Source organism: Gopherus evgoodei, chromosome 18 (genome assembly GCF_007399415.2).
Source record: "Gopherus evgoodei ecotype Sinaloan lineage chromosome 18, rGopEvg1_v1.p, whole genome shotgun sequence".
Classification (NCBI taxonomy): Eukaryota; Metazoa; Chordata; order Testudines; family Testudinidae; genus Gopherus; species Gopherus evgoodei.
This window is the reverse complement of record NC_044339.1, coordinates 16,213,088-16,238,556: the sequence shown is the minus strand read 5'-3', so window position 1 is coordinate 16,238,556 and position 25,469 is coordinate 16,213,088. Positions and strand designations below refer to the sequence as shown.

The 25,469-nt window shown below is 47.9% G+C and overlaps 1 protein-coding gene across 4 annotated transcripts in view; it reads left to right on the top strand.

The window, feature by feature from the left end:
* The first annotated feature begins 265 nt into the window (after positions 1-265).
* LOC115636800 (Golgi integral membrane protein 4-like) overlaps positions 266-25,469 on the top strand; it is an 86,300-nt gene continuing 61,096 nt past the window's right edge. For 2 of the 4 annotated variants that reach the window (XR_003997067.1, XM_030537374.1), the window contains exons 1-4: positions 268-1,032; positions 16,035-16,109; positions 20,043-20,092; positions 24,071-24,124. Coding sequence is in view for 3 of the 4 variants with exons in the window: in XM_030537374.1 (XP_030393234.1) it covers positions 846-1,032; positions 16,035-16,109; positions 20,043-20,092; positions 24,071-24,124 (366 nt within the window). In the remaining variant the exon portion in view is untranslated. Of the gene's footprint in view, positions 1,033-16,034; positions 16,110-20,042; positions 20,093-24,070; positions 24,125-25,469 lie in introns of all 4 variants that reach the window. The other 2 variants (XM_030537375.1, XM_030537373.1) reach the window with 2 other exon arrangements.

Here is a 25,469-nt window from a genome sequence, read left to right as displayed (position 1 = left end):
ACCTCTTCCTCCTCAAAACAGCCCCAAGCACCCCCCGCTGCTACAAGCTCCTTCTCCCCACGGCTCGGCCCCGCCTCTTTGACCCTTCCTGGGCACAACCACCCCACTCTCTGCTTCCCCTTCCCAGCTCAGCTCCTCCCCAAATCACACCCCCTCCCCTCCCAGCCTGGGTCCTCCAGCCCCTCCTAAGGGGGCGGACTCTCTGCCGCAGCAGCTCGGGTGCATTGGTCAATTTTCATGTCAGTTTCCGCCCCCCGTCTCCGGGGGCTGTGGCTTCCTCTTTGAAATTGTTGCAAGTTTGAGGAGGGGGAGGCAAGAGCCGGAAAGTCTGGAGATTCCTGCAGGAAGGGAGGGGGCGGGGGGTTAGGAAGCCGGGCCCAAAGCGCCCCCCTCGCACTGATCTTGGATCGAGTGGTTTTTGCAGCACATGGGAAGCAAAAGTTTTCCTCTCCCCCGTTGCCCACTGCTGCTCCCCGCCCCTGGTGCCCGCCGACGCAGCAGCCAGCAGCAGCCAGCCCGCTCCCCGGGACCGGGCTCGGGCTCGGGCTCGCGCGGGCGCCTCGCTTCGCCCTTTGCAGCTGCGCTGCTCCGCCCTGGATACTTCGGGCTGGTTTGTGCCCCGCTCTCCTGCGGGCTGTGAGCGGTAAAAGGCGATCGGCCCCTTCCCCGCCGTCCTGCGGGCTGGGGGGAGGAGAGGAACAGCCTCCCCCAGCAAGGGGCACGCGGGGCAGGGAGGAACTTCAGGGATGTGCAGTTTGCGGGGAGCGTGTTTGAGCTTCGCCCGGCTGCTTTAGCGGACGCAGGGAAGCGACGCGGCTCCGAGCCCGGTCGGCTCCGGTCTCAGCATGGGGACTGGCATGTGCTCGAGACGGCAAAAGGGGCTTCTGCAGACCGGCTTCTGCCTGGTGGCGGTGGCGTGTGTGGGCGCCGGAGTTTTCCTGTACAGTCACTTGCAGCAGAAGACGAGGAGCGCCGAAGCCCTGGCTCTGAAATTCAGACAGCAGCAGGAAGCTCTGTCCGCCCAGCTCCAAGGTGAGTGAACCCCCCGTGCAGTGGGGCTGTTGTAGGATTCCTCCAGGGCCCTGCTAACAAGTGCTGGCTGCTGTGTGGGAACAGGCTCTGCTGCTGATTTAAAAAGACATTGCTCCGGTCTGCTGCTTTTTTAACCTCCCTGTCTGGAAATAGACACACTGTGCATCGCAGGCTCTCTCTGCAAACAGCACTGAGGGTCCCCTGGGTCTGGGTTTAATTGTTGAGTTCAGTTACAGCTAATCTGCCCTGGTTTGTGTCCTGGTAATTTCTTCGGATCATTGGCACAAGCTTTATGTAACTTTATTTTTTAATTATATCAATTGATTCTTATTTCGCTAGGCAGAATCAGCTCTTCTGGATGAGGAAAGTTAGGTGCCAGGATACCGAATTGTGGGAGGGAAGATTCTTTAAGTTATCATAACATCCGGTGCGGCTGTTTTGAGCAAAGAAACCCCCTCAGTTTAGTGAGAAAATTGATCTGCTGTTCCTGTAGGGTTCCTGCCTGTCTGTTTGGTTGTTGATGGATACTAATGTAATGCCACAGCAATGTGGCGTGCTTAGGTGGAATTGACTATGCAGGGCCCATCCCTGGAATCCAAAGGGAAATCGCTTTTGTGGGGCTGTCTCTCTCTCTGTAATTTTTCCAGAAGGACCACCCGCTTAAACTGGCAGAGTTTCTGCCAGCAAACTTTTCTAGCAGCAATTGTTTTCCCCTTTTTCCTTCAAAAAAAATCTCCAAACTTGGGAATATTTAATTTTAGCTGCTGGAGAGATTTCCTAGAATGGCAGGATGGAAGACATGTGGTGTTCTTGTTCTGAACTCTCTTCCTTTTCGTGTCTCTGCTAAAACTAGAGCTCCCAGTATTAACATTAGCATTCTCCCTAGGCCTGAGCCTGTCTGTATTTGTGTTAGATTTAAGTAGAGGGATTTATTCCTTGGAGACCAATTCTCTGGAGCCCAGAGCTCTGCATCTGTAGGGTGGACTCAGCTATGGAATGAATGCCCATAGAACACATTTCATATGGCTACACACCACTCTAATTCTGGTGTCTCAAGGACAAGAGAATCACTTAAACATATTTCTTGTCATAAATAATAGACTAGATTCTGGCATGTAAAGCCAAGATTGTTCCTCGGACTCAGAACAGTTATGACCTCCATCAAATATAAAATTATATCTTATGAACGGTAGCCTGCATTGCTAAGAAGGTCTACTGGTTCCATCCCTGCCATTGCTTCAGCATAATCCTGCTCAAGGCATTTTCTTTTCTTGGTCAAATCTTCCAGTGTGCGCATGCTGCATTTCATGCCCGCAGGTGCCAGTGTGCATGTGCTCTGCCGAACTTTGCATGCAACTCAGCACATGCTCTTCTTGCAGTTTGGACTCTGTGTTCCCATCTGTAAAATGGGTAGAGTGACTTTTCACCTACCTCACAGGGGTGTAGCAAAGTGTAAATCTGTGGAGTGCTGTGTATGTGCTCAGTACTTACAGTTGGCTTCTGTTTTTCCTGCTAATCACTTGTGGCATTAAGACAACAGCTACAGGTAGTGCCTCCAGCACCACCCCACCAGAGGCCTCCCACGTGGACCTCTGATCAGCGGCAGCTGGGTCCAGATAGAAGGATCAGTAGTGCAGATATTCAGTCCACATTATTTCTGCTGACGCTCACCATGGGAGGGGGGTGGATGTTAAAAGAATAAGTTGAGACCACCAATCTCTGGGACCTGGTTCTGGGAGCAGGACAGAGGAAGTTACCGAAGTCAGGCTCATGATGTTATTCCACTCAGAGAAAGTTTGTTTGGATGCATGGACAGGTAGCAAGTAACCTGGTCGCTTTCAACCCTACCACTAGCAAATACAGGCATTGCCATGGAAACCCTTCATATTTTGGGAACATTTTGTCCAGTTATTTTAAGAAAGATAAAAGTTTGATTCAAATTCTGCTGGCAAGAGAGTGGGAACAGGCTGGCATGTGCAAAGCTGTAAGCGCTGTTCATAGATAGCTTCAGGTTCATTGGTAGTTGCACATCTTGCTGTATAATCTCGTGCTGTCTTCCCATACCTCCACCAGCAGCCGGGGAGTGGGCTCAGGGCTTCTGGGGACTGTACCCAGCTCTGCAGCTGTCTTGCTCTAACCCTTCGAGTATGTCGCTTTAGCCACTCGGTGCCTTAGTTTCCCCCATCTATGTGTAAAACGGAGACAGTATTTCACAGGAGGCTGAAGCAGGCAGTGTTTATCCAGCTCTTCCTGTCTCTCAGGTACTTCCTGCTTCCTTCATAGCCATAATAGCAAGTGGCCAACACTTCTGGCTCTCCTGTAAATAAAGTTTTAAAGGAACGACAAGCCACAAATTATTGCCAGGGGAAAGTAAAGCGAGGGGAGGAAACGAGCCTGTTCTCCTTGCAGGGCTGCCCTGGAGCCAGTGACGTGTGGCCCATGTTATGTCCTCTTGGTTGGCACAGGGAAATATATCTTCCCTTCCTCTGCTGTCAAACAGGAGCCAAGCAGCTGCTGAAATCACTTTGGAATAAAATGGGCAGGCTCTGAACTCGGCTGCTTGTATCAGGAATGTGAAAGGAAGAGAGGGAGGCTTTATAAGTGTGGGGCTGCCTCCTGTCTGACATAGTCTTGCTGCCACCAAGCAAGGGCATGAACCATTGGGGTCCCCTTCAGCTGTGAGCAGTGGGGCCTGAGGGGGAAACTTGCCTGCTGCTGCCCTGGATCTGATGCACGTCTGGTGCCTGGGGGTGCTGGCGTGAGAGAGAAACTACAAGGATTTCTGGTCTTTGGCTGGGCTCAGCTTTCCTTTCAGGGATGAGGTTGGGGGACTCGTAGCGGTTTAGTGCGAGGCAGTGAGGGGATTACATAGGAGCACTCTGTCCGGTTGCAGCCTGGCGTGCCCTGCCTAAGATCTTGTGCCCGCTGACGCTCCAGGTTCCCCCACCCCAAACTAATGCAGAGCCCTGAAGTTTTGTGGCAAGTGGCTTTAAAAATGCCTCCCTTTTGCCTCTTACCTCTCTCTTCCCTGACCCTGTGAGGAGAGGTGTGTGTGTGTGTGTGTGTGTGTGTGTGTGTGTGTGTGTGTGTGTGTGTTGGAAGGTTTTAGATGCTCTTTGCCCATGACTGTGGAGACTGAGACTGGTATGATCTTGTTTCAGTTATTTTACTAGCAAATGGTGCTGTTGGAGCATTGGAACAGAGGGATGGGAAGGATGTACTTACAACCCCCTCCGGTTCTCTCTGACCTCTTCCCCGTGGCCTGGCACATACGCTCACACACTCAACAGACTTCTGGGCCGGAAGAATTCTCCATCTCTTAAAGAGCCGCCATCATACACGGGTGACAATAAGACTTTAATACTTGTACCCCAGCCACTGGGCATCTGTCGTGTGTTTTGTTTCCTTTGCCACCACTCGTGATTAGAAGGAGCCGCGTGGTAATGCTGGCTCTCATTCTGGTTTGTAATCTGCTGCTCCTTCTCCCTCTCCTGCCCCCATGTGTGATTTCTTGAAAGCGGCTGCAGTTTGGTGGTTTGGGAGGTGGAGATTTGCTACACCAGAGAGGGCACCAGTGTCACAGGCAGTGGGTGGTGACGTGACTGACACAATCTGGCAGGAGCTCTCGATTGATCTCTGTAGAAGAGAGAGAAGCTACCTGGGTGGTTAGCATGGGGGATGAGGAGGAGGGGCACAAGGCAAAGTACTGCACTGAAGTTTGTGTGGGACTTTGTGTGCTGTGAAACTGCCTGACGTTTGCAGTTCTGAGAGAGATGTTTGGTATCCTGTAGTCACAATTGCTGCAAACTCACTCATCCTAGCAAATCACGAGCCATGGCTGATTATTGTAACAAATCCAGGGCTACCGTGGAACTTCTCTGCCAGAGCTGTGATAGAGCCCTGGCCCTTCTGCTCCAAAGCCACTGGCTTCTTACCCCAAACTTGAACATAGAATCTCCTTAGCTGTTCATGCTGTAGGGCATAGGACACACAGCTCAATTCCTGATTCCTTCCAGTAGAGGTCAGTAAGCTATAACCTTAACCAGGTCATCCCGTAACATCTGAAGTCCGAAATTGTAGATTTTTATTAAGGATAAAACGATTTGTGTCACCAGGTAGCTGAGGATATGAAACAACTTGTCATAGGAAAAGATACACAAAGATTAACAGCAGAGTCAGTAAGGTGTCACGGGAGCTCAGATCTGGCCCCATCTACACAGATCACATATGTTAGTATTTCTAAGCAAATCCTCCAGCTCAGGGGAATGTGTGTAATGGCAGGAAATGATTAGGAAAATCAAGTCCATTCTTTTCAGAAGTTCAGGGCTTTACGTTTTAGTTGGCTTGGCAGCATGTGACACTGCTTTAGCCCTGGAATTCTGGCTAAACTCCAGCTCTGTTAATTACACTCCGACCTCCTTAAATCCCCTGCTGTAATTTCAACTGGTTACAGAGTTCTTCACTTCCTGCCCTAGGCTGCTATGTAAAACTACTCTGCTCTGTTAAACAGCTGCTGTATTCCACCTCGGAAATGGGTGAAGTGATCCTTCTCTACAGGATTTCCTTCCTGGTTTGCGCAAAGCTTAAGCGCTGTTTACAAGGATCTGATGGCTTTGCGTGAAAGGTGCTCTGGAAGGCAGTGTTTGATCCTTCTCATTGGCTGCAAGGAAGGCTTAGCTACCTTTTAAAGTACCTGGCCCTGAGAGTCAGGAGATATGAGGTTTGTGTTGGGCTGTGCCACGGTGTTCCTGTGTGATCTGCAGCATGTCATTACCTAGAGATGGCCCTAATTTGTGAAGCGTAGATTAGGGTTTTTGGATCTGGGTTTTGGTTCAAATTTGTCACTACATATAGCTGCTCCATGCCTCAGTTTCCCCATTTGCATCATGGAGATAGGTCTGCTCTGACAGCCCCATAAGGTATGAGGTGCTACTGTGTTGCGCAAAGGACGTGGCTGAGTGAACACTTGTGTGTCGCAGAACACATGCAAGTGACTCTTCTGACATGAAACTTCCCATGCGTGGTGCACCATGCACTTGGTTCTGCTGTAGTTCCTAACAGCACCATGCTGTTTAATCAGAGTTGGGGGCCTTTGTACTTGTCTGGGCTTGGCTTGGCAGCTGTTCCCACTGTTAGAAGGTGGTTTTGAAGTGACATATAAAGAGGGCATCTGATTTTTAGGTTTTAACCAATTAAACACCGATAAACACCCTTGAGATATATGTAATATAATAAAAAAAAGTGTTTATCCAATAAACATCAGAAATAGTTACTTGTATCTAAGGGCTTGTCTGCATGGAGCAGTAATATGTTCTCTGGGGGTGTGATTTTTAAAGCACATGAACATGTGCACTAATTGAGCCATGTCAACCCTGCTGGTGTGCACTAGAGGTACTCTAGTGTGCTTTACTGTAGTGCTGTTTGAAAGAGTAGTATGTTATAGCACATTAGGGATCATTGTGAATGATTACTCATTATGTCTGCCAAACCCAGGGTTGTGAGTTCAGTCCTTGAGGGGGGCCATTGAGGTATATGGGGCAAAAATCTGTCTGGAGATTAGTCCTGCTTCGAGCAGGGGGTTGGACTAGATGATCTCCTGAGGTCCCTTCCAGCCCTGATATTCTATGATGTATACTACTGTCGTGAGCAGTGTCTATAATATACATGATTATACAAAGAGAGCGCCTTGAAAACTCCTGGTTTTGGACATCTACATAAAACTCAAAAATTGCTAAATCCCCCAAAGATTAAATGAATATATGTCAGGCTTCTGTTTTTCAGGGGTTAAACAAGCCCATGTGGCAGGGGGTTGTACTGACTATGTTGAATATTGACCTCCCAGGTCAATGCATCTTGATGATCTGTTGATTATGTCTTGAAACTCTCCGTGTTCTTGGAAACTAGCGCCACTCGCTACAATACCCTCATACAAAATACTGTACCCAGAGGGGACAGTTCCTCTTTGCTGCTCAAGCAAATGTAATGAACTTCAGTGTGAAATTGTGAATCAAAGGGATCCTAAAACCCAGCGGTGCCATCGCTTGCCATCTTCCAAGTGACTTTGTTGCTAGCCAAAGCAGCCACGCCTTCTTCCTGCTGGAACACCACGTCCAATCTCCCACCCCACCAAAGAGTTGTTACCATCCCTGGCTGCGTCCCAGTTTAACTTAGACTGGGAGTTCCTTGTGGCAAGTGAGAAACTCGCCAAGAAGGCCAGTGCAGAGAGGGCCTCTGGAAGGTGGCTGACCTTCTTCACATGACTGAGGATCATTGACTGAGGCTCCTTCATGTGGATCTGTGTGTTGACCTGGGCATGGAACGAGCAGGGCAGGGTGACCTCTCGCTGAGCAGCCCCCCCAGGTGACTTCTCGCTGAGCAAATGGCTGGATAAGTGCTTCTAAAAATATAGTTGTCATTGAAGACTTGCGAGTGCTGTGCCCGTGTTTCGGCTGGCTGAGCCACTCCAACAGAGGGGGGCCTGTCTCAAAGGATGATTTCAGGTCCTCCGGGTGGAAAGTTAAATAGCAGTTCCTGGCCTGAGTTACGAAGAGCCTGTTGAAAACTGAAAGGGTCACTCTTCTCCCCCTTCGCCTTCAAATGTACAGTTTTTCAGGAATCAAATTGACAATCGAGCGGCTGTGACAGTGAACTTTAACTCTTCCTGATCCCAGTACTGACAGTCCCAAGTGTTCAAACTTTATGAGGCGGGCCCCCAAAATCACAGGATTGACTTGAAAAACATGACAAGTTTTGCACTGTTTGGGTTTCTGATCCTTGAGGTTGCACTCAGGTCATGCTTTCAAGCTTTTCCCTGTAACCATGAAAGCTAGAAACTTTTAAAAGGAGCTGAGATTCTCACCTAATCATCTGACTCCAGGAGCTGAGACTTTAAAAAAACAAAAAACCCACCAGATAAAGAATCATGGAAATGTCAGGCAGGAAGGGACCTTGAGAAATCATCAACTCTAGCTCCCCTGCACTGAAGCAGGACCAAATAAACCTGGACCATCCCTAACAAGTTTGTCCAATCTATTCTGAAAAATCTCCAATGACACAGATTCCACAACCTCCCTTGGAAGCCTAGTTCATGGGTTGTAAAACCTGCAGGGGAATGATTTAAAAAAGAGCCAAGCATTTCCCTTGTTCTCAGGCTTGGCTTAGCGTCTAAGCCACAATTGACCTGACAGTGTCCTGGCACAATGGACAATGCCTTTGTCTTTAGTGGAGTCTAGAAGCACCAGCCAAGACCAGGTCCTTATTGTGCTGGGCACAGAATAAGAGATAGTCCCTGCCCTGAAGAGCTTACAGTCTAAATAGACCAGATGGCCAAAGAGAGAGTTATCCCTATCATATAGCAGAGGAATTGAGGCACAGAGAGACTAAGTGATGTGGCCAAGGTCAAACAGGGAGCCTGTGGCAGAGCGAGGACCGGAACCCAGGTCTGAGCCCTCACCCAGCATCTAACGCACCGATCAAACGACTTCTTTATGATGTGACTAGTAACCGACTGTCCCTTTGCTCTGTCGCTGCTGGGCTGTCTCCCTTGTCCCCCTCTTTCATGCTTCACTCGACCACGTTAGCAGACAAAACCTTGCTGGCAGAGTGAGGCTGGCTCCAATTTACTGCAAGATTTTTGTGTTGTTGAATTGAATGGGGCGGGGAGGAGGGCGCTTCTTACTGTTCTGTCTGCCAGACATGGGACCAGCCCCATTATCTCGTTGGGCTTCACTCTTGGGACCTTGATGATCAGAGTTTGTTGCCAGGGGATGTTGTGAAGGCCAAAAGTATAACTGTGTTCAAAAGAGCTTGAGAGAAGTTCATGGAGGGTAGGTCCATCAATGGCTATTAGCCAAGATGGTCAGGGATGCAACCCTATGCTCTGGGTGTCCCTAAGCTTCTGACTGTCAGAAGCTGGGAGTGGCTGACAGGCGATGGATCACTTAATTGCCCTGTTCTGTTCATTTCCTTTGAAGCATCTGCCTCTGGCCACTGTGGGAAGACAGGACACTGGGCTAGATGGACCTTGCTCTGACCCAGCATGGCTGTTCTTATGATACTCGCCTGCCTTCACAAAGCACTCGTGGGATCTGAAGATGATGATGTGTTGCAGAATTGAAGAGCATGAGAGAAGCAGCCTGGCAGGGCTGCTGCTGGAGGGGCCCCCTTTGCTCCGTTGGCTGTGCTTGCCCAGCGATTCTGGGGGCTGAGCTCTCTCACTCCATTTTCTGCTCTCCGTGGGACCTGCCCTCCAGTTGGCTCAGGGCTCAGTGATGTTTGAAGCAGGGAAACTGGTAATTGTTTTTAACACAAGCTGCACTTGGCTCTGTTGGCTTAGCTAGAGAGGAGGTGAGGGCCAGTGGTTAAAATGCAGGTCTGGGCATCAGGAGATCTGGGTTCTAGACTGGACTTTGTCACGGACTCGCTGTATGATCTCTGGCAGGTCATGTCCCTGCTCCGTGCCTCACTTTCCCCAGTTTGAGCAAAGTAGTTAGGTTGACCTAATGCCCACCCCCCCCCTGTGTAGATTTGGGGATGGAGGGATTTTTCTGCAGACTTAGCTGCTGCCTTTTGGAGAGGAGGATAGATGGACCTACATGGATAGAAAAACTCCTTCTGTCACTACAGGAAGCGTCTACGGTATGGGGTTATGGAGGCCCAGTTGCAGTAGTATAGCCAGAACTGAGACTTGAGCGTGTTGTGAGGCTTTATGCATTACGTTGGAGGTGCTGCAAAAGAGCCAGGTTAACAGAAGGGACCACATGAACGTCTGGTCTAATGAAGATCAGCGAATTTCACTCAGTGATTTCTGCATCGAGCCTCTAACTCCTGGTTGTGCTAGAGCATGTCTTTTAGGGAGGCTTCCAGTCTTGATGTCAGGACTTCGGAGTTGTAGGTTAAGCTCATATCTATATAATAGAGGGGTGTGTGTGTGTGTGTGTGTGTGTGTACACTCCCCTGTGGGTGTATAAAATAACATACACAGACATGTACATAACCCTAGTTTGAAGCTTAGCGCAGCTAGGTGGCTGAACAATAATATTTTAGACACAGTCAAAGCATTCCTAGCATTTCCTTTGATTCTGAGTCCCTGCTGCCACGTGTCCTGCATCCATGGGATCCTGGCACCAAGCATGCTGTGTGTATGGGAGGCTTTTGGAGGAGGCGGGGGGACAGTAATTGTTTTTGCCCACTGCTGTGTGATCAAGCAGATGATGTGACAGCCTTTCAAGATTGATTATAGACATCTGGGGATTTTGGCTGTGGCCCGTGCAGTGTGTGTGCGCGCGCAAAAGGGCCCAGCTGTGAAAGGGTTTTCTTTGGAAGCAGCTGTTTTATCCCCTCTTCCACCCAATCACAGCCCAGCACCATGCCACAGCCTGGCCACGTCTCCTTTCTGGAAGCAGGGGGTATTAGCGAACCAGAAAGAGCTCTTGGGTAGCTTTCAGATTTCAAACTGGATTAAAATCATCATCCATCAGGAGGTTTCTTTGGCGCTTTATCTGTCATGTGACTGATACACAAAACAATCTGTCGCTTTCTCTCCGGGTTACCCTGTGCACAGCATAGATATTCTTTTGTGCATGTAATGGGAGAGCAAGCTAGCTGGCCCATTTATCCTGAATGGCTTGTGTCCGCTTTAGGACCAATTAATGAGTCGGGGAATGGGTGGGTGGCAGGAAGCATTTGTCTGGCTGTCTCCTGCGTGCTGCTAACACAGAGCAGCTGACCTGGAGGCACTGGGCAGCTTGAGTCTTGCCGTCGACTCGGCCTGGAGCTGTTTCAGACTTGCGACAGAGAGGAAGCATGTGATTTGGCTGGCCAAAGGAAAACAAACTCCCAGGCTTCCTAGCTGAGGCACCAAAGCAGGCCACCCTTGTGATAGAGGAGCATCCCCTTTGCAAACCACCAGCCCAAGCAGCTTGTTTGCTGTTGCTACTGCACAGGGCAAGGTATCCGGACCTGGAGAGAGAACTAGTTTGTATCCAGCCTCGGGGCACTTTTAATGCCACCGTGATTTGCTTATTGTGCATACATAGCAACTTGTTGCACCTTGAATGCTCCAAAGCATTTTACAAGTTGGGGTCTCTGTAGAAATAAGCACCTAGGGATCTTTCACCTGCCACTTAAATGCAGCCGCCTATGCTGTTGAATGCAGTAGCTGCATGATCAGTTGGGAATAGTCTCAATGGAAAGTACAGTGAGTGGCTGATTTTAAGGTAGAAAGTCAAATTGGAATCACTCAAGCCGCAGAAACTAACCCTCACCTCTTGTGAAAAGTCTTCGCTGATCACACATGGTTGGAACATTCTACCTCCAGTAGCGCAGCGCTCCCCCAACGCCATGCTGGTTTGGTGCTCACGCAGGGTTTGTCCTACCAATTCACTGACACCCACTTTGTGCTGCACCCAGGATTTCCTTAGCGTCCTCCCAATCCAATTATTGGCCTGCCCTGGCCTTGCTTAGCATGCGAGATCTGGTAGGATTGCAAATTCTCCGAGCCCTGAAGTAAGCCCTGGGCATCCAATCAAATGTGGTGTCTGTGCGCTGGCGTGTTTCCAGTGGAATCTTCAGTTCAAATCCTATCTTGGGCCGAAAGTTCAAATAAATTTGGTTTCCCTGGTTGTGCCCAAAGCTCCGATGGTGCGGCCTGAAATAACAGGTCTTCTTCAGTGGGAGGGGACAGAGGACTGGAGCAGCTGGTTAATGGTTAATGGAAGCTTGTGCAATGAAGACTCAAGTCAGCACTCCTGAGACTCATTTTAGAGCAATCCCACTTGGGATACAGTGGGCCCATAGTAGATTGACTAAGAAGCATGACTTGCTTCTGGACAGGAAATGCTTCTCTCTCCACCCTGTTCCTTCTGGCTCTGGAAACACTTGCATGGCTCTATCGCTGTCTTTCATCATGCTCTACCTTCCTTTCTAGGAGTATTGTTTCCCCCCCCGCAGGAATTTTTGTCAAAATCTACACTTTTTAAAATGGTTTAGAGCAGACTGTGGTGAAAACAGCCTTTTCTGTCGAAAGAAGGTTTTGGCCATACTATTCCGACTAGCTCTAGTTCTCAGCATGTCTCTGGCCATGGGTCTACTGTCACACCCTTGATTCCCCTCCAGTCTCTCTCCCTTGGCCATTCTTCGAGGATTCTCAAAAATGTTCAGCATTGGCCTAACTTTGCAAAACTCCCATTAACTCCAGCGGGAGCAGAACTGGGCCAATGCTGAGGGCTTCTGAAAAGCCCACCTAGAATTTGCATTTGCTGTTATGAACCTGCCGTTATTGCTAACGGAGTCCATTCTTGATGGTTTTAAGGCTGCTCTTTTGGTTTCTCACCCTGTCATTCAATATCCCATCAAATGTAATTGTCAGGCGCCTTTGATCTTATTCATTGATATACGGTGGGTGGGATTGACAGATCCTTTAAAGACTTTGTTGCGGGTGTGAAATCACTCACTAGACAGGTGCTCTTAGGAGCTGAAACTCTTTCCAGCTAAACGCTGGTAGAGATCAAAGTCTCTTTTACTAGGTTAAGCTGATGACTTGGGCCACCTGAATCCTGCAGCTGCCACTGTCTGTTTTGGGCTGCTTTTCCTTTGAGGAACCATGGCATGGGCTTGAATGGTCACAAGCTACTGGGTGCTGTGCTGCCCATTTCCTGGGGTTTTGAGGGGTGAGTGGCAGTGGGAGGGAGCCGACTGATTCTTTCTGCATCTCAGCTGGGCTGCTCCTGCTCCTGAGTCTCATCCAGCTCCCTTTTCTGCCATCATTTTACAAAGAAATCTTGTAGCCCCTTACCTCATAAGCTCATGCCCCTTACCTCAGCCTAGCTGTACAGAGTGACTGTACATTAACAAGCTTCCTCAGCGTTCGCCCCAGGATATAACAAGTGGCTGACCCCATCCAGAACTGGCAACTCCAGGCTATTTGTGCACAAAACCTGCTCTCATAGACTCATAGACTCTAGGACTGGAAGGGACCTCGAGAGGTCATCGAGTCCAGTCCCCTGCCCTCATGGCAGGACCAAATACTGTCTAGACCATCCCTGATAGACATTTATCTAACCTACTCTTAAATATCTCCAGCTATGGAGATTCCACAACTTCCCTAGGCAATCTGTTCCAGTGTTTAACTACCCTGACAGTTAGGAACTTTTTCCTAATGTCCAACCTAAATCTCCCTTGCTGCAGTTTAAGCCCATTGCTTCTTGTTCTATCATTGGAGGCTAAGGTGAACAAGTTTTCTCCCTCCTCCTGATGACACCCTTTTAGATACCTGAAAACTGCTATCAGGTCCCCTCTCAGTCTTCTCTTTTCCAAACTAAACAAACCCAATTCCTTCAGCCTTCCTTCATAGGTCATGTTCTCAAGACCTTTAATCATTCTTGTTGCTCTTCTCTGGACCATCTTCAATTTCTCCACATCTTTCCTGAAATGCAGTGCCCAGAACTGGACACAATACTCCAGTTGAGGCCTAACCAGCGCCAGGGAAAGTTCACTAGCCTAAGTGCAAAAACCTACTGGATATTTTGCTCACTGGTTTTTTAAAAAATAAAAATAAAAAAAGTTAATGGCCTCAGGCAACTGGGTAAGGCAGATGTCCCTTTATCTTGCGCACACAACCTGCAAACTCTTGGAAGATAAAGACAATTCAAGTTGCTAGGTTAGGATGGAGCAGCTAGGAATGGCTGGGTCTTGGAGCCAGCACAACATGTTGGAACAGAGCCCAAGTTCAGGGGATGTTTATTCCTAAGACTGGAGCAGTTTAAAAGAACCTGTCAAGCTGTGGTGGTTTTTTAAAAGTTCCATCACTTTTTATATCCTCTTGTGGGCTGGTCAACAAGGGACTGGACTGTGGTCCCTTCCCATTCAGCGATACAGGGTGTGGGATTAAACAGCAGCCTTGTGGTTTTTTTTTGCTGGAAGTTTCTTGCCGAGAAATACAGTTGAGCTTCTCAGGTAACTGCATGTGTCAGCCCAGTGGTGAGCCCTGGGCTCACGTGCAGCTGGTGATTAATGGAACCTCCTTTTAAAAATCACTTTCTGGTTTTTAAAATTTTTTCTTTCTTCCTCAAATACATAGACAGTGCTGTCTGACCCAAAGTATCTCTAGCACTAAGAACAACTCTTGCGTTCTGTGTGGATTTAAAATATAGACTCATGCACCACCCAAATCTGCTGCTGTTGTATCTAAAGTGTCTTAGATCCAGGTCTTAGTGAGGATGGGTTGCACCAGTGAAGTAGTGAACTGTGGGAGAATGGGTCCTCCATGTTGTGACAAGGCACCCTTGTGCTTGTTATCTGGTATGTTAAAATTCGCCCACCATGTTTGCCTCTTAGCAGCTGAACAAGAGACCCTGTAAATGTGTCTGCACACATCAGCCAGGTATAAAGAGACAGTCAGGGCTTCTGCAGACGTTGAGTCTGTGAGGCAGGGACGTGCTTTACCGATGTGCAAAACGAGGCAGAGTTAGTTTAAGAGACTGGCTTGGCCTCAGACAGTGCTGGGAATAGTACCCCTGTGTCCTGACTGGTGCTGTTGTGTCCTCCTTACTTCTTCCCTTTAACACTTTCAGAAGAGCAACTGAAATTGGTTTGAAGTAGCAGTGAGTGAATGAAATTGACTTGAGTAAATCAAATCAGCGAACGCTATTACTTTGTGTAGTCCCTTTTTCTGACCCTAACCATGCTTGACACACACACTGTTCACTTGCAGTCAGTTGGCTTGCCATGCTGGATTTGTCTGGGGAGGGTTTGCTGAAGAGCTGGCTGCGTTTCAGTGCGGGCTGACAGGATCACCATCCAGCTTGAAAACTCCTTGGGATGGTTCAGGTTGACGGGGGCAGAAGGGGTGTGTGTGTGTGTGTAAGATGTGAACTGGAGCATTCTGTGAACTGAAGAGCAGCCTTGGTAACTTACTACAAAGTGGGACTTTGTTATGGGTCCCATCAGAGGTATAGAAGGATTGTATAGCTCCTTTAAATATAATCCTGCTTTAAAGGATAAGGAATCCCTTTTTAAACCCAATAAAAAGCTGCTGTTAGCTTCTCAGCATTAGAGAGAGACTCCTGATTCTTATCACTGGAAGGGGTGAGAAACGGGGAGTGTATAACGGTGTTTCTGGTGCATTTGAATCAAAGCCACACCAGCTTGATTTCCCTCCTCCCTCCACCCCAGGGACACATCCTCAGCTGGCGTAAATCCGTGTAGCTCTGTTGACTTCAATGGAGCAACACTGATCTCTCCTGGCTAGGAATCTGGCTCCTCAGAATCTAGGTGTGGTTCTCAAAGTAGCAGTGGATTTGTTCCACTCCGGCCTCCCCAGTGCAAGAACCATTTCTCCTTGCAGCAAAGCAGCAGCAGTGCGGGATCAGTCGCAGGGGCGGCAGGGTGCTCTCAGCCTGTAGGGCAGGGGTCGGCAGCCTTTCAGAAGTGATGTGCCGAGTCTTCATTTATTCACTCTAATTTAAAGTTTCACGTGCCAGTAATACGTTTTAATGTTTTTAGAAGGTCTCTTTCTATAAGTCCTATATTATATAACTAAACTATTTGTTGTATGTAAAGTAAATAAGGGTTTAAAAATGTTTAGGAAGCTTCATTTAAAATTAAATTTAAAATGCAGAGCCCCCCGGACCGGTAGCCAGGACCCGGGCAGTGTGAGTGCCACTGAAAATCAGCTGGCATGCCGCCTTCGGCACCTGTGCCCTAGGTTGCCTACCCATGCTGTAGGAGAAGAGCTTTGAGAAGGGCAAAGCATTGCCTTGCCAGTAGCCCAGGGGTGGGTAAACTGCAGGCTGCAGCCATTTTAAACTGGCCCACGAGCTCCCGCTGGGGAGCGGGGTCTGGGGCTTCCCCCACTGCATGATTCTCTGTCCCGCTTCAGGGGAAGCTGAGGATGTGTCCCCTGCACACACTTGTACTCTGTGGCTGTGAGGAGCAAATGCTGGGGAATGCATAATTGTTTGGCTGGTTTATGTCATGCTTTTCCTTTCTCTTTGCGTCCCTAGTTGTGTACGAGCACAGATCACGGCTCGAACGATCCCTGCAGAAGGAGCGAGGGGAGCACAAGAAGACTAAAGAAGGTGAGTCTCTTGCTCAGGCATAGCAGAGGCCGGCAGCAACTCAGATAGTTTCGCCAGGGAATAACACACAGCACCTAGAGTGATATCCACCTTCACAGCACTGTTCAAAGGTTAATGAATCCTCCCAGTGTCCTCATGAGGCGGTACGTGGGAATTATCCCTGCTTGACACGTGGGGAAACTGAGACAGAATGGTTTGTGCCTCACCCGAGGCCACAGAGGGAGGAGGTGGTGTGCGATCAGGGATTGGATCTCTGGAGTTAATGGCTCCTACTCCTGTATTTAGTCCCTGTCTAATCAACCCGTCTGTCTAGGCTTTTGCATTGACACCTGTGACATAATATCTGGGTTCTTCAAACCCATTAACTAAACCCAGCACTGGACCATACCTCTTCTTTCTAAATAGGTAAACTTTATGGCAAGGTGAAATAGCTTGTTCAGTTTCACAAAAATCAATACAGCTATTACAGGTTCAGTGTTTGCAAGGTGCTCTGAAGATTTGCAGCTGCAGAAGTGCTTCTTAATAATAATAGCATTATTGCAAGCTCTTTGTTATTGACATCGGCTGCAAATTGTAAAACCTCCCATTAGCTTGAAATGCAGAGATGAACATGTCTATTTTTAAGACCATGAAATTGAATAGGGAATAAGAAGCACAGGGGCTAGAGCCTGTCTCTCATAGTAACACTGAATGCTGGATGGCAGATCTCTTTAGCCCTGAATGTTGCTGGCAATTTAGCAGCTTGGTTTGTATCATCTGTGGAGAAATACATCTATCCTTTTTGGCCTCATTCCTAAGCTCCCTGCATTTCTGGAAACATTGACATGTATCAGCCGAAGTTGTCATGAGTCTGTGGATAAATAGTTGACTCAAATGTTGAATGTCTGTCTTCTAATATTTAGATTTCTTTCATAGTTTGTCAGCGTTGCTCTAGGAAATGAGGCGCCTGCCAAATGGATCGCTGCAGAGCGTGCATGGACTCTGAATGGCTCAGGGCTATGTGCATCTTGGCTCTGAGAAAGCTGAGGAGCTTTTCCCCATGACAGGGTCCAGTAGGTCATTTATTTCAAGCAAACCTCGCATTGCTCGTGAAGTGAAGGACGAGGAGCGCTATCTTCACCACGCACTCCCCATTGTCCTGACCTGCTGTACGTGCGACAATTACTCGGGTAGCCTCCTCTTGGGAAGCCATCTATAGCGAGCCATGTAGTGTTTTGTGACTGGGGCACAAGGAAGTTGGCACAGTTCCTCCACGAGGATCTGCGAAGCCAATGTGTTAACTCCCTGTACCCATCCCTTCCCAGTGGGGTTTGATTACCATTCATTGTGTTGTGGTAGCACGAGGGAGTCCCGTTCTTGCACCAGGCCCCCCTTGTGCCAGGCGCTGTTCAGACATAGATCCAACAGACGGTCCCTGCCCCAGAGAGCTCTGCACTGAGCTGATGTGCTGCTGTGCCCTTAAAGTAAAGGGTGGCAAGTCTGTGAAATATTGGGCTAGAGTTGGCTCAGCATTTTGGGGGGTAAAATGAAAAGCTCTGCCCCCCAGACCATCCCTGCAGAGTGGCATGTGCTTGGTTCCCAGTGACACAGCAGTTGGGGTCAGTTCGGTTTCTCTGAAGCTTCTAAGCGAGTTGGGGGCATAAGTTTCATAGAGCCGTTACCTAACCTAACCTAACCAAGCACCTTGCCTGACCAAGATACGGGCCCCTTTGCACTCTGTGCAACAAACATGCAATCTAAATAGACAAAGGCTGGTGAAGGGAAACTGAGGCACCATGTCAGGAAATGACTTGTCCATGGTATCTCAGCAGGTCACTCACAAGGAATAGAACCCAGGTCTCCTGAGTCCCAGTCCAGTGCCTTATCCCCTGGGCCACTCTGCCTCCCAGCAGTAGTGATTTACACAGCCGTCTTGGGAGTGAGAGCACAGAGACGGAGTCTTGGTGGGGCTGCTCTTGCAGTAGGAGGGAGAAATCTGAGGCACGCTGGTGCTCCCAACTGTATCACCTCCTTGCCTGGTGCTTCGTCGGAGCTCACTTCTGATCTCACTGCGGCCCTGATGACTAAGCTGAGCAAGGGAGGGCATCTCTGGCTTTAGAACTGCTTGGACAAAGCACAGGTACTTCTGGCCCTGTGCTGGTCTCTGCAAGCCCACCAATACATTATGGGGTCTAACTATTCTGTGTTAACTCCTGCTCCACTGATTGTGGTACCTTCAGCAGCGAGGGCTGGCACTGTCAGATCCTGGTTGCTTAGGGCAGCTGTGTCTCTTCCAGCAGGGACAGTCCTCTGGAGAATGCAGGGGAACCCTGGTGGTGGGAATTTGGGAGATGCATGAGAGCACCAGTGGCACGTTCTTCATGGAAAGACCCTTCTTATTTGTGTGTTTGAGTCCGAGGGAGGAGCACGCAGGCAGACACCAAATAATTGAATCCCTTTCTCAATTCCAGTAACAGATCTACAATACCGTGATCGGATCTAGTTGGTACCAAGCTGGGGTGGGGAATTCACCTAACCTCCCATTCTAAGAGGACACAGTGTAGCAAATAAATGATGCACTTTTGTGAGGCTTGCAGGAGCCAGTGCTTCCCCATCGGCTGGTGAAGACCGGACTGAATGCAGTGCTATTTATGCCTGTCTACTGGAGTTGAGTTGCACATGAAAATAGACTGATAGACTTTAAGGTCAGAAGGGACCATTATGATCATCTAGTCTGACCTCCTGCACAATGCAGGCCATGTGTGCATCTCACTTTGCTGGACTCTTATTTACATCAAAGTGTCCACCAGGCAGCTCAATTAGAGGCCCAAGGACTGGAATATCGGGGGATGCTGCAGAGCAGGACAACGAGACGCCCTTGCAGAGCTGCGTGTGTGGTCCCAAGACTGGACTAATGGGGGATGCTGCAGATTGGGATTGATGGACATTGCTCGAAGCTGGCAAGGGGATGCAAACCTGGAGTAGCAGCTTGGTGCTGTAGGGCCCTGTTGAGGTGCAGTGCCAGAGTGGAGTGAGCACTGAAGGGAGGTGAGAGGTCATGGGAGCTTGAGGAGGCCAGAGCCAGCAACTGGGTCCCTCGCTTGGCATAAGCAATAAAGCCTCAGGAAAGGACAGGCCCTCTTTTTCAAAGGGCTTTCTGGATCTAAAGCAGCTACACTTGTGTTTTCCTTAACCCTAGACTCTGTTGTCTTCATGTTTTGCCTCTTGCAGTGGGTTAAGTTGAGTCAGTTTGAATCATTTTATTATGATATGTTTTATGGCAGTGTCTAAGGACCCCGATCAGATGCTGTACATGCAGTACAATGACTTTCCCTGCCCTAAAGAATTGACAGTCCGGCCTTCCTATGTAAATCGTGTCTGAGAGAGGATGAGATGTCCCAAGGTTCTCTTTGGACTCTTGGGGCTGGCTTTGGCTCAGTAGCCACAGCTCTTGGCGAAATGTGTGTGAAGATAAATCAGTTTGCTGTAAAATGCACTGCTTCCTCCACCTGTGTATGCTGTAGCTGTGCCGCTGATGTTCTCCTTCAGTCCACCGCTGGGCTGGGAGAGATGCCACTGTGTAACTTTAAAATGTATTTCTTACTAGCATCTTTCTTCTCAAAGGGCCCTCAAAGAATTGCGTGATCTTTGCACCGCTGAAATGCTGCCATCCCTGGGGTGCAGCGTGGCAGCTGTCTAGAACACTGTACTGCAGTGGGAAGAAGGGAAATTTTGGCCATGGCAGACAGGTCTAATGGAAAGTACTTACACAGTCTGTGATTGCACAGAGCAGAAAGGACCTCAGTGTTCTTTAAGTCTCTTAAAAGCTTCTGCATTCCATTGGGCTGTATCACAGCCTTTTGTCCAGCAAGGAGTTTTTCTGCTTCTGAAAATCTAAAGCACATCCTTGTAAATTCCATCCAGTTAAACTCTCTCTTCTTTTTTCCTTTCTAGATTTTTTGGTGTATAAATTAGAAGCTCAAGAGGCACTCAACAAAGAGAAGGTAGGTGCAGTATGTCCCTGTGTGTGTTTGAGAGATAGAGAGATGTTCTTTTAGTATTTCCACAGCTGCACACCAAAATACAGCTACCCAGAGGGAAGTGAAAAAAGACTCATTGGGGATGATGCTGGCATTAGAGTTTTGGACCAAGAGGTGTCCCATCAGGATGAATCCTGGGTCACTTCATCATTAATGGTCTAAAGTCTTGTCCATGTGAATGTTTAGTTCCTGGGAAGCTGGAGTGTGTATCCATCCCACACTAGCCTGCTGTGGACTAAGTGTTCATGTGGACCCTGCTGACTTGCATCAATAGTTTGAGTTTGTCTACATGGAGGCATACAGAAAAATTAATCCAAATTAACTAAAGGTGTTTATTTGAACTGGATTAGTTAAACCTCATTAACACCTGTGTGAACAACTTCCTTCAGAATTAGAGAGGCCTTAATTCAGTTTATCTGAATTCATTTCCAAAGTGAACTAAACTAAACTGAATTAAGGCCACCTTAATTCTGAATAACAGTATTCACACTGGGATTTAATGCAGTTTAACTAATTCACTTCAAATTCACACCTGTAGTTAATTCAGATTAATCTTCCTGGATGTTCCCGTGTAGACATGCCCAGACTGTTGCCATGCATCAGCAGGGTCCATATGGACAGTTAGTCCACAGCATATTAGTGCGTAGTAGATTCACACTCCAGCTTGCTGTGAACTTGTCTACACAAACAATTAGTCTTATGATAGTAAGGGTCTGTTTCAACTCATTTGGGAGCGAGAAAAGAACTGTCTCTCTCTGGGGACGTTGCTAGCCCAAGTCCCTATTGTTTGCCCAGATCTGTAAATGACAAACTGAGTGACCAGACTACTAGCCTCTGTGGCATCGTGGAGTCCTGTTCAGCTGCCTATTGGCAAAGGAAAGTGCAGTTGTTTTTGTATTGGACAGAATTGTATTCACCTGAGAAACCAAGCATAGGGACAGCGCAGAAGTGAGGGGGACTATACTGCAGGGAAGCTATAGACACTGTCACTGCGACGGGGGTAAATGGTTTCTCCTGGTCCATGGGTGGGAGCGCAGCAGCAGCAGAACGGAGTCGAGGGGAGATCATGAGTAGTAAAGCCTCTCCCCTGGCAGCTCTGTCCCAATGGGAGATGGGCGTTTGTCACTAACAATCTGCATGTTAAATTACCAGCTACCTGGTGCAGAGAGCCAGAGCAAAATGATGCGTCTCAAGGGGCGGTTCATGGAGGCAGTTGGGCTTTGCTCGTTATTCAGCCTATGGTAGCAAAGTTCCCCCCCACACCCCCAACATCAACTGTTTAATAACAGACCAGAGAAGAGCTCCCGCCCTTCGCCCAGTGAGGGGCCAGGCCCAAGGCATGGCCTGCAGGCTCAGCTCAGGCTCTAGGTGAAATAGTCCAGTCTGTCTGAAAGGGTAGGGTGTCTTTTTCCCCTCGGGGTGGGCAAGGGCATCTTTCAGTGGAAATGGGAGTCCTTTGTCATCATCTTCAGTAGCCCCTGGCCCTTTGCAAAACAGAGACTATTGCATAACTGGTGGCTGTTGTTCACTACATGTGATGCTGTGTGACCAACAGCAATAAAAGTCTCAGTGCTGCTGAATTCAGGCAGAACTTTATTACTCAAGTCCCTAGGAGCCCAGATAGCTCAGCGTTTGCCTCTGATTTTCACAGGCTTCCTATTCTCTATTTATGGGGCTGAAATAATGCAAGATTGATCCCATCTCAGGGTTTTCAGCCCCATAACTACTCCTTGTGGTGTTAAATCCCCTGACAGCTGGAAGTGCAAATGCCAGAGCCCCTCTTCATTTATATCCTCACTGCAGTTTGCTCAGTGCTGTGAATACAGCAGCACAGAAAACAAAGGGGAACCTTTATGGCTAAACGGTATATCTGCTTTTAATGAAGAAGTTAATAGGGTGTACTTGTGAGACATTCCTGTGAATGTGAAGAGCATCTACAGTTACTGGGGAAAAAACGACAAGGAATCTTGATCCTCATGCTTCAGGGCTTAGGTCAGGAAGAAATGCATCCCTAGGGGGTAACCCACTTACTTTAGATTATAGGACTTGTTACTCCCTCCCTGAAGCATCTGAAATTGGTCACTGCTGGAAACAGGGCGCCAGACTAGGTGGAACATTTAATCAGTTCTTCTGTGACTGCTAAATACCAGGCAGTTATAGAATTAGCATAGTGGATATACTTGCTAAATAGATTGATGGCTATGCAGCAATTGTGTGTTCTGGAAGCTCATTAGGTGGTGATATTTTGTGCCCTATTGCATATATAATTTGAGTTGTGGGTTAGAAGATAGCAGTAACTATGCACTGTGCTTAGTTTGCAGTTCCATGGTGCTGCCTGTGATCTGTCCCGTGCTATTTAAAGCTGCCCAAATACAGATCTGAGCAGAGAAGCTTGTGAAAAGGCAACAATTCTGCATCTTGTTCGCCACCTGCCCCCTGCGAGCTCTAAGTTTTCACAGGGAAAAACAGAATCTGGGCCCTGTCTTCTGGACTTGTCATTGCCAAGAAGGTAGAGAGGAGTCAGAGAGCTTTGGGGTGCTAGGAGCAGGGACCAATGGAAGGGTGCAGGGAGGAATGAGAAGTGCATGAAAGAGAGGGAAGGTCCACACTTGAGGGAACAGGGCGTTTGGGTAAACGGCAAGAAATCCTTTCAGGTAAATGAGAGCAAGGTGGTGCCATTGAACTGTACATGTTGGAGAGACCATGTTGCCTTCTGTTTCCACACAGGGAACACAAGTGGTGGAGCTGCAGGCAGATGAAAGTCTAAATGGGTCTTGGGCCTCGTCAGCACACTAACCGCACCGGTTTGATTAAAATCGAGTTGGTTTAAAGCAGTGCAAATCATTCACTGAACACGTTACCTATCTGTAAACACATATCTGGTAGCTATGCCCATATCCAGGAGTTTAAACGGATGCAGTAAAACCAGCGCAAAGATTGGTTTTTAGTTAAATTTGGTGTAATTTTCACATGTAGTCGAGGGCTTAGGGCTTGTGTTGTGTCTCTCTCTCTCCCCTGCAGCTCGTTAACAAGAGCCATCATCCCAGTTCTCAGGGAATTCTGTCCTTTACAAAGCTCAGGTGCGAATCACAGGCCAGCTAGAATTACTCTGCATTTACACCAGAGGAATGAGAGCAGAATCCTGCCCCTTAATTTTAAATAACTTCCCTGTCTGCATCTCAGTGCATGTACTCAGGAGCCAGATTCTGATCTCAACTTACACTGGTGTAACTCCATTGTAGTCAGTGGAGTTACTCCAGTTTTATGCCACTGTGAGAGCAGAATATAATCCTTCATTTTCTTTAAACTGGAAAAAATTCCTTGAAACCAATATTTTTTGTGAAACGGGCAGGTTCGGTGAAACACCTGCTCTGAAAAACTTTTGGTTTTTAAAAAAAAGTTAAAGCCTCTCATTTCAATATTGTCAAATCAGAAAGTTTTTTGAGGTTTTTTTGGTCTCGAAACAACTTTTCACTTAGAAATGTTAGTAAATTTGACACTAAATATTTTAATCAAAATCGAAATGAAATGTTTCAAACTGATCAAAAAGAAATATTTTGATTAACCCAAACCAAAGGGATGTTTTTGGATTTTTGGTTCACAAAATTTTCAAGCTTTCAAGTTTTTGTCCAATTTGTGATTGGACTTTTTGGCATTTAAAAAAAAAAAAGTCTTATGGGACAGGAAAACTGTTTCCTGCCCAGACATAACTAGTAGTTTGGTTATTTTAAACTAATCCATTCTAGCAGCACTCCCTGAGAAGTGACCCTTCTTAGGTTAAATGGATACAATGCTTAGTCTTATAGAGGAGACCAAACATCATGTGCGTTGATTTGCATGTACTTTTAATGGCATGATTATGTAGCCACGCTGATGTTTGTGTGTGGTTTTGATCTGCCTCTGTATCTTCTGCATTCTAATGTTTTTATGTATTTGTTACAGCAAGATTCTATGAACAGATATGGGGCCCTCAGTTCACAACATAAGATACTGAAGGTAAGTCAGTGCATGACTGGTGAAAACACACCTGTTTCTGCAGTGAAGACATGGCCGGATAGATTAACGTCGTGCCCTTTTAAACTTCCAGAACTGTCTGTGCCTGGCTTATACCATGGATCTTACCCTCCTATTGTGACCCAATAGGGCTCATGTTGGAAACAACGAAACAGTTATTTCCCCCTCACTTTGAATCCGCTCAGGCTTTCACAAAAGGTTTGACTAACACACAGGTGCTGGGAGACTGTGCTGTTGAGTGGCTAGAACAGCAGAACTGGGTGTGGGGGTTCTTGGCTTCCAGTTCCATTTCTACCAGTGACTTGCTGTGTGATGGTGGGACGTTATTAATATCTGTACCTCTGCACAATGGAGATAAGGTCATCACTGGAGCGTGAGGTGGCGTAACTACCGTGTTTAGAGGTGTCTTGGATGAAGGGGGCTGTGTAGCTGGTTCCAAGGCTGGCTGCTGTTCTGTATCACCTATTTTACAGGATGCCAAGGAGCTGTGGTCTGGGTAAGGAGGAGGTACCAGCACCACAGGATCTGAGGGTGAAGCTATTGGTGCAAAGGATCTGTCTTTGACTGCTCTTTTGTTGTCTAGCTGCCCCATTCTGAGAGCTGTTATGGGCCATTGGGAGGGCATAGGCACTACAAGCAATTATTGTCAATGAACCTTCCATAAGGATAGCTGCACAGGAGATGCTGATTGCGCCTGATGTGTCATTGTACCTCTAGGTGATAGCTGAATGCCACGGCGATCTTGAGTTAAAATTAGACACCCTGGGCCTGAAAGCTTGATTTGGGTGAAGGAGAGGATGCCCTGTCTAGCTGTTATGAGGGCTGATGCATGTGCAGAGCCGGATAGAGCCGAGTCAGTTAAGAAAACAGCTGTGTCAGCAGCAGCTTCCCTTTCTGCAGTTTCCTTTCTGCCTGCAGGCCTATTGTTAGCTTTCTGTGTTAGATCTGTATCAACCTGTGGACTGCGTTTCGCTGTTGTACTGGAGAAGGTGGGCATGGGCTAGGTGACATGACCAGATAGATAGAAAAAGCTCCACGGTCCTCGGTGGCTAGTCGTCCAGCGCCTGCCCCACAGACAAGGTTGGGGACCACTGCCTCAGTAGGTGCGTGTGAACTGTTCAGAGCGGAAAGCCCAGCTACCTGGAAACAGGGCTGTGTGTGTTCAGGACTCTACTGTGGGCTGCATGCCGAGTGAGAGGTGGGGTGGAAACTCTTTGTCAGATGAATCTAGCTTTGCAGCGTCAAATATGAGGAGGGAAATACAAATTTTCACAAGTTTTACACAAAAATAAAAGATGGACATTTTTGTCAAAATTTCCCCAGAAAC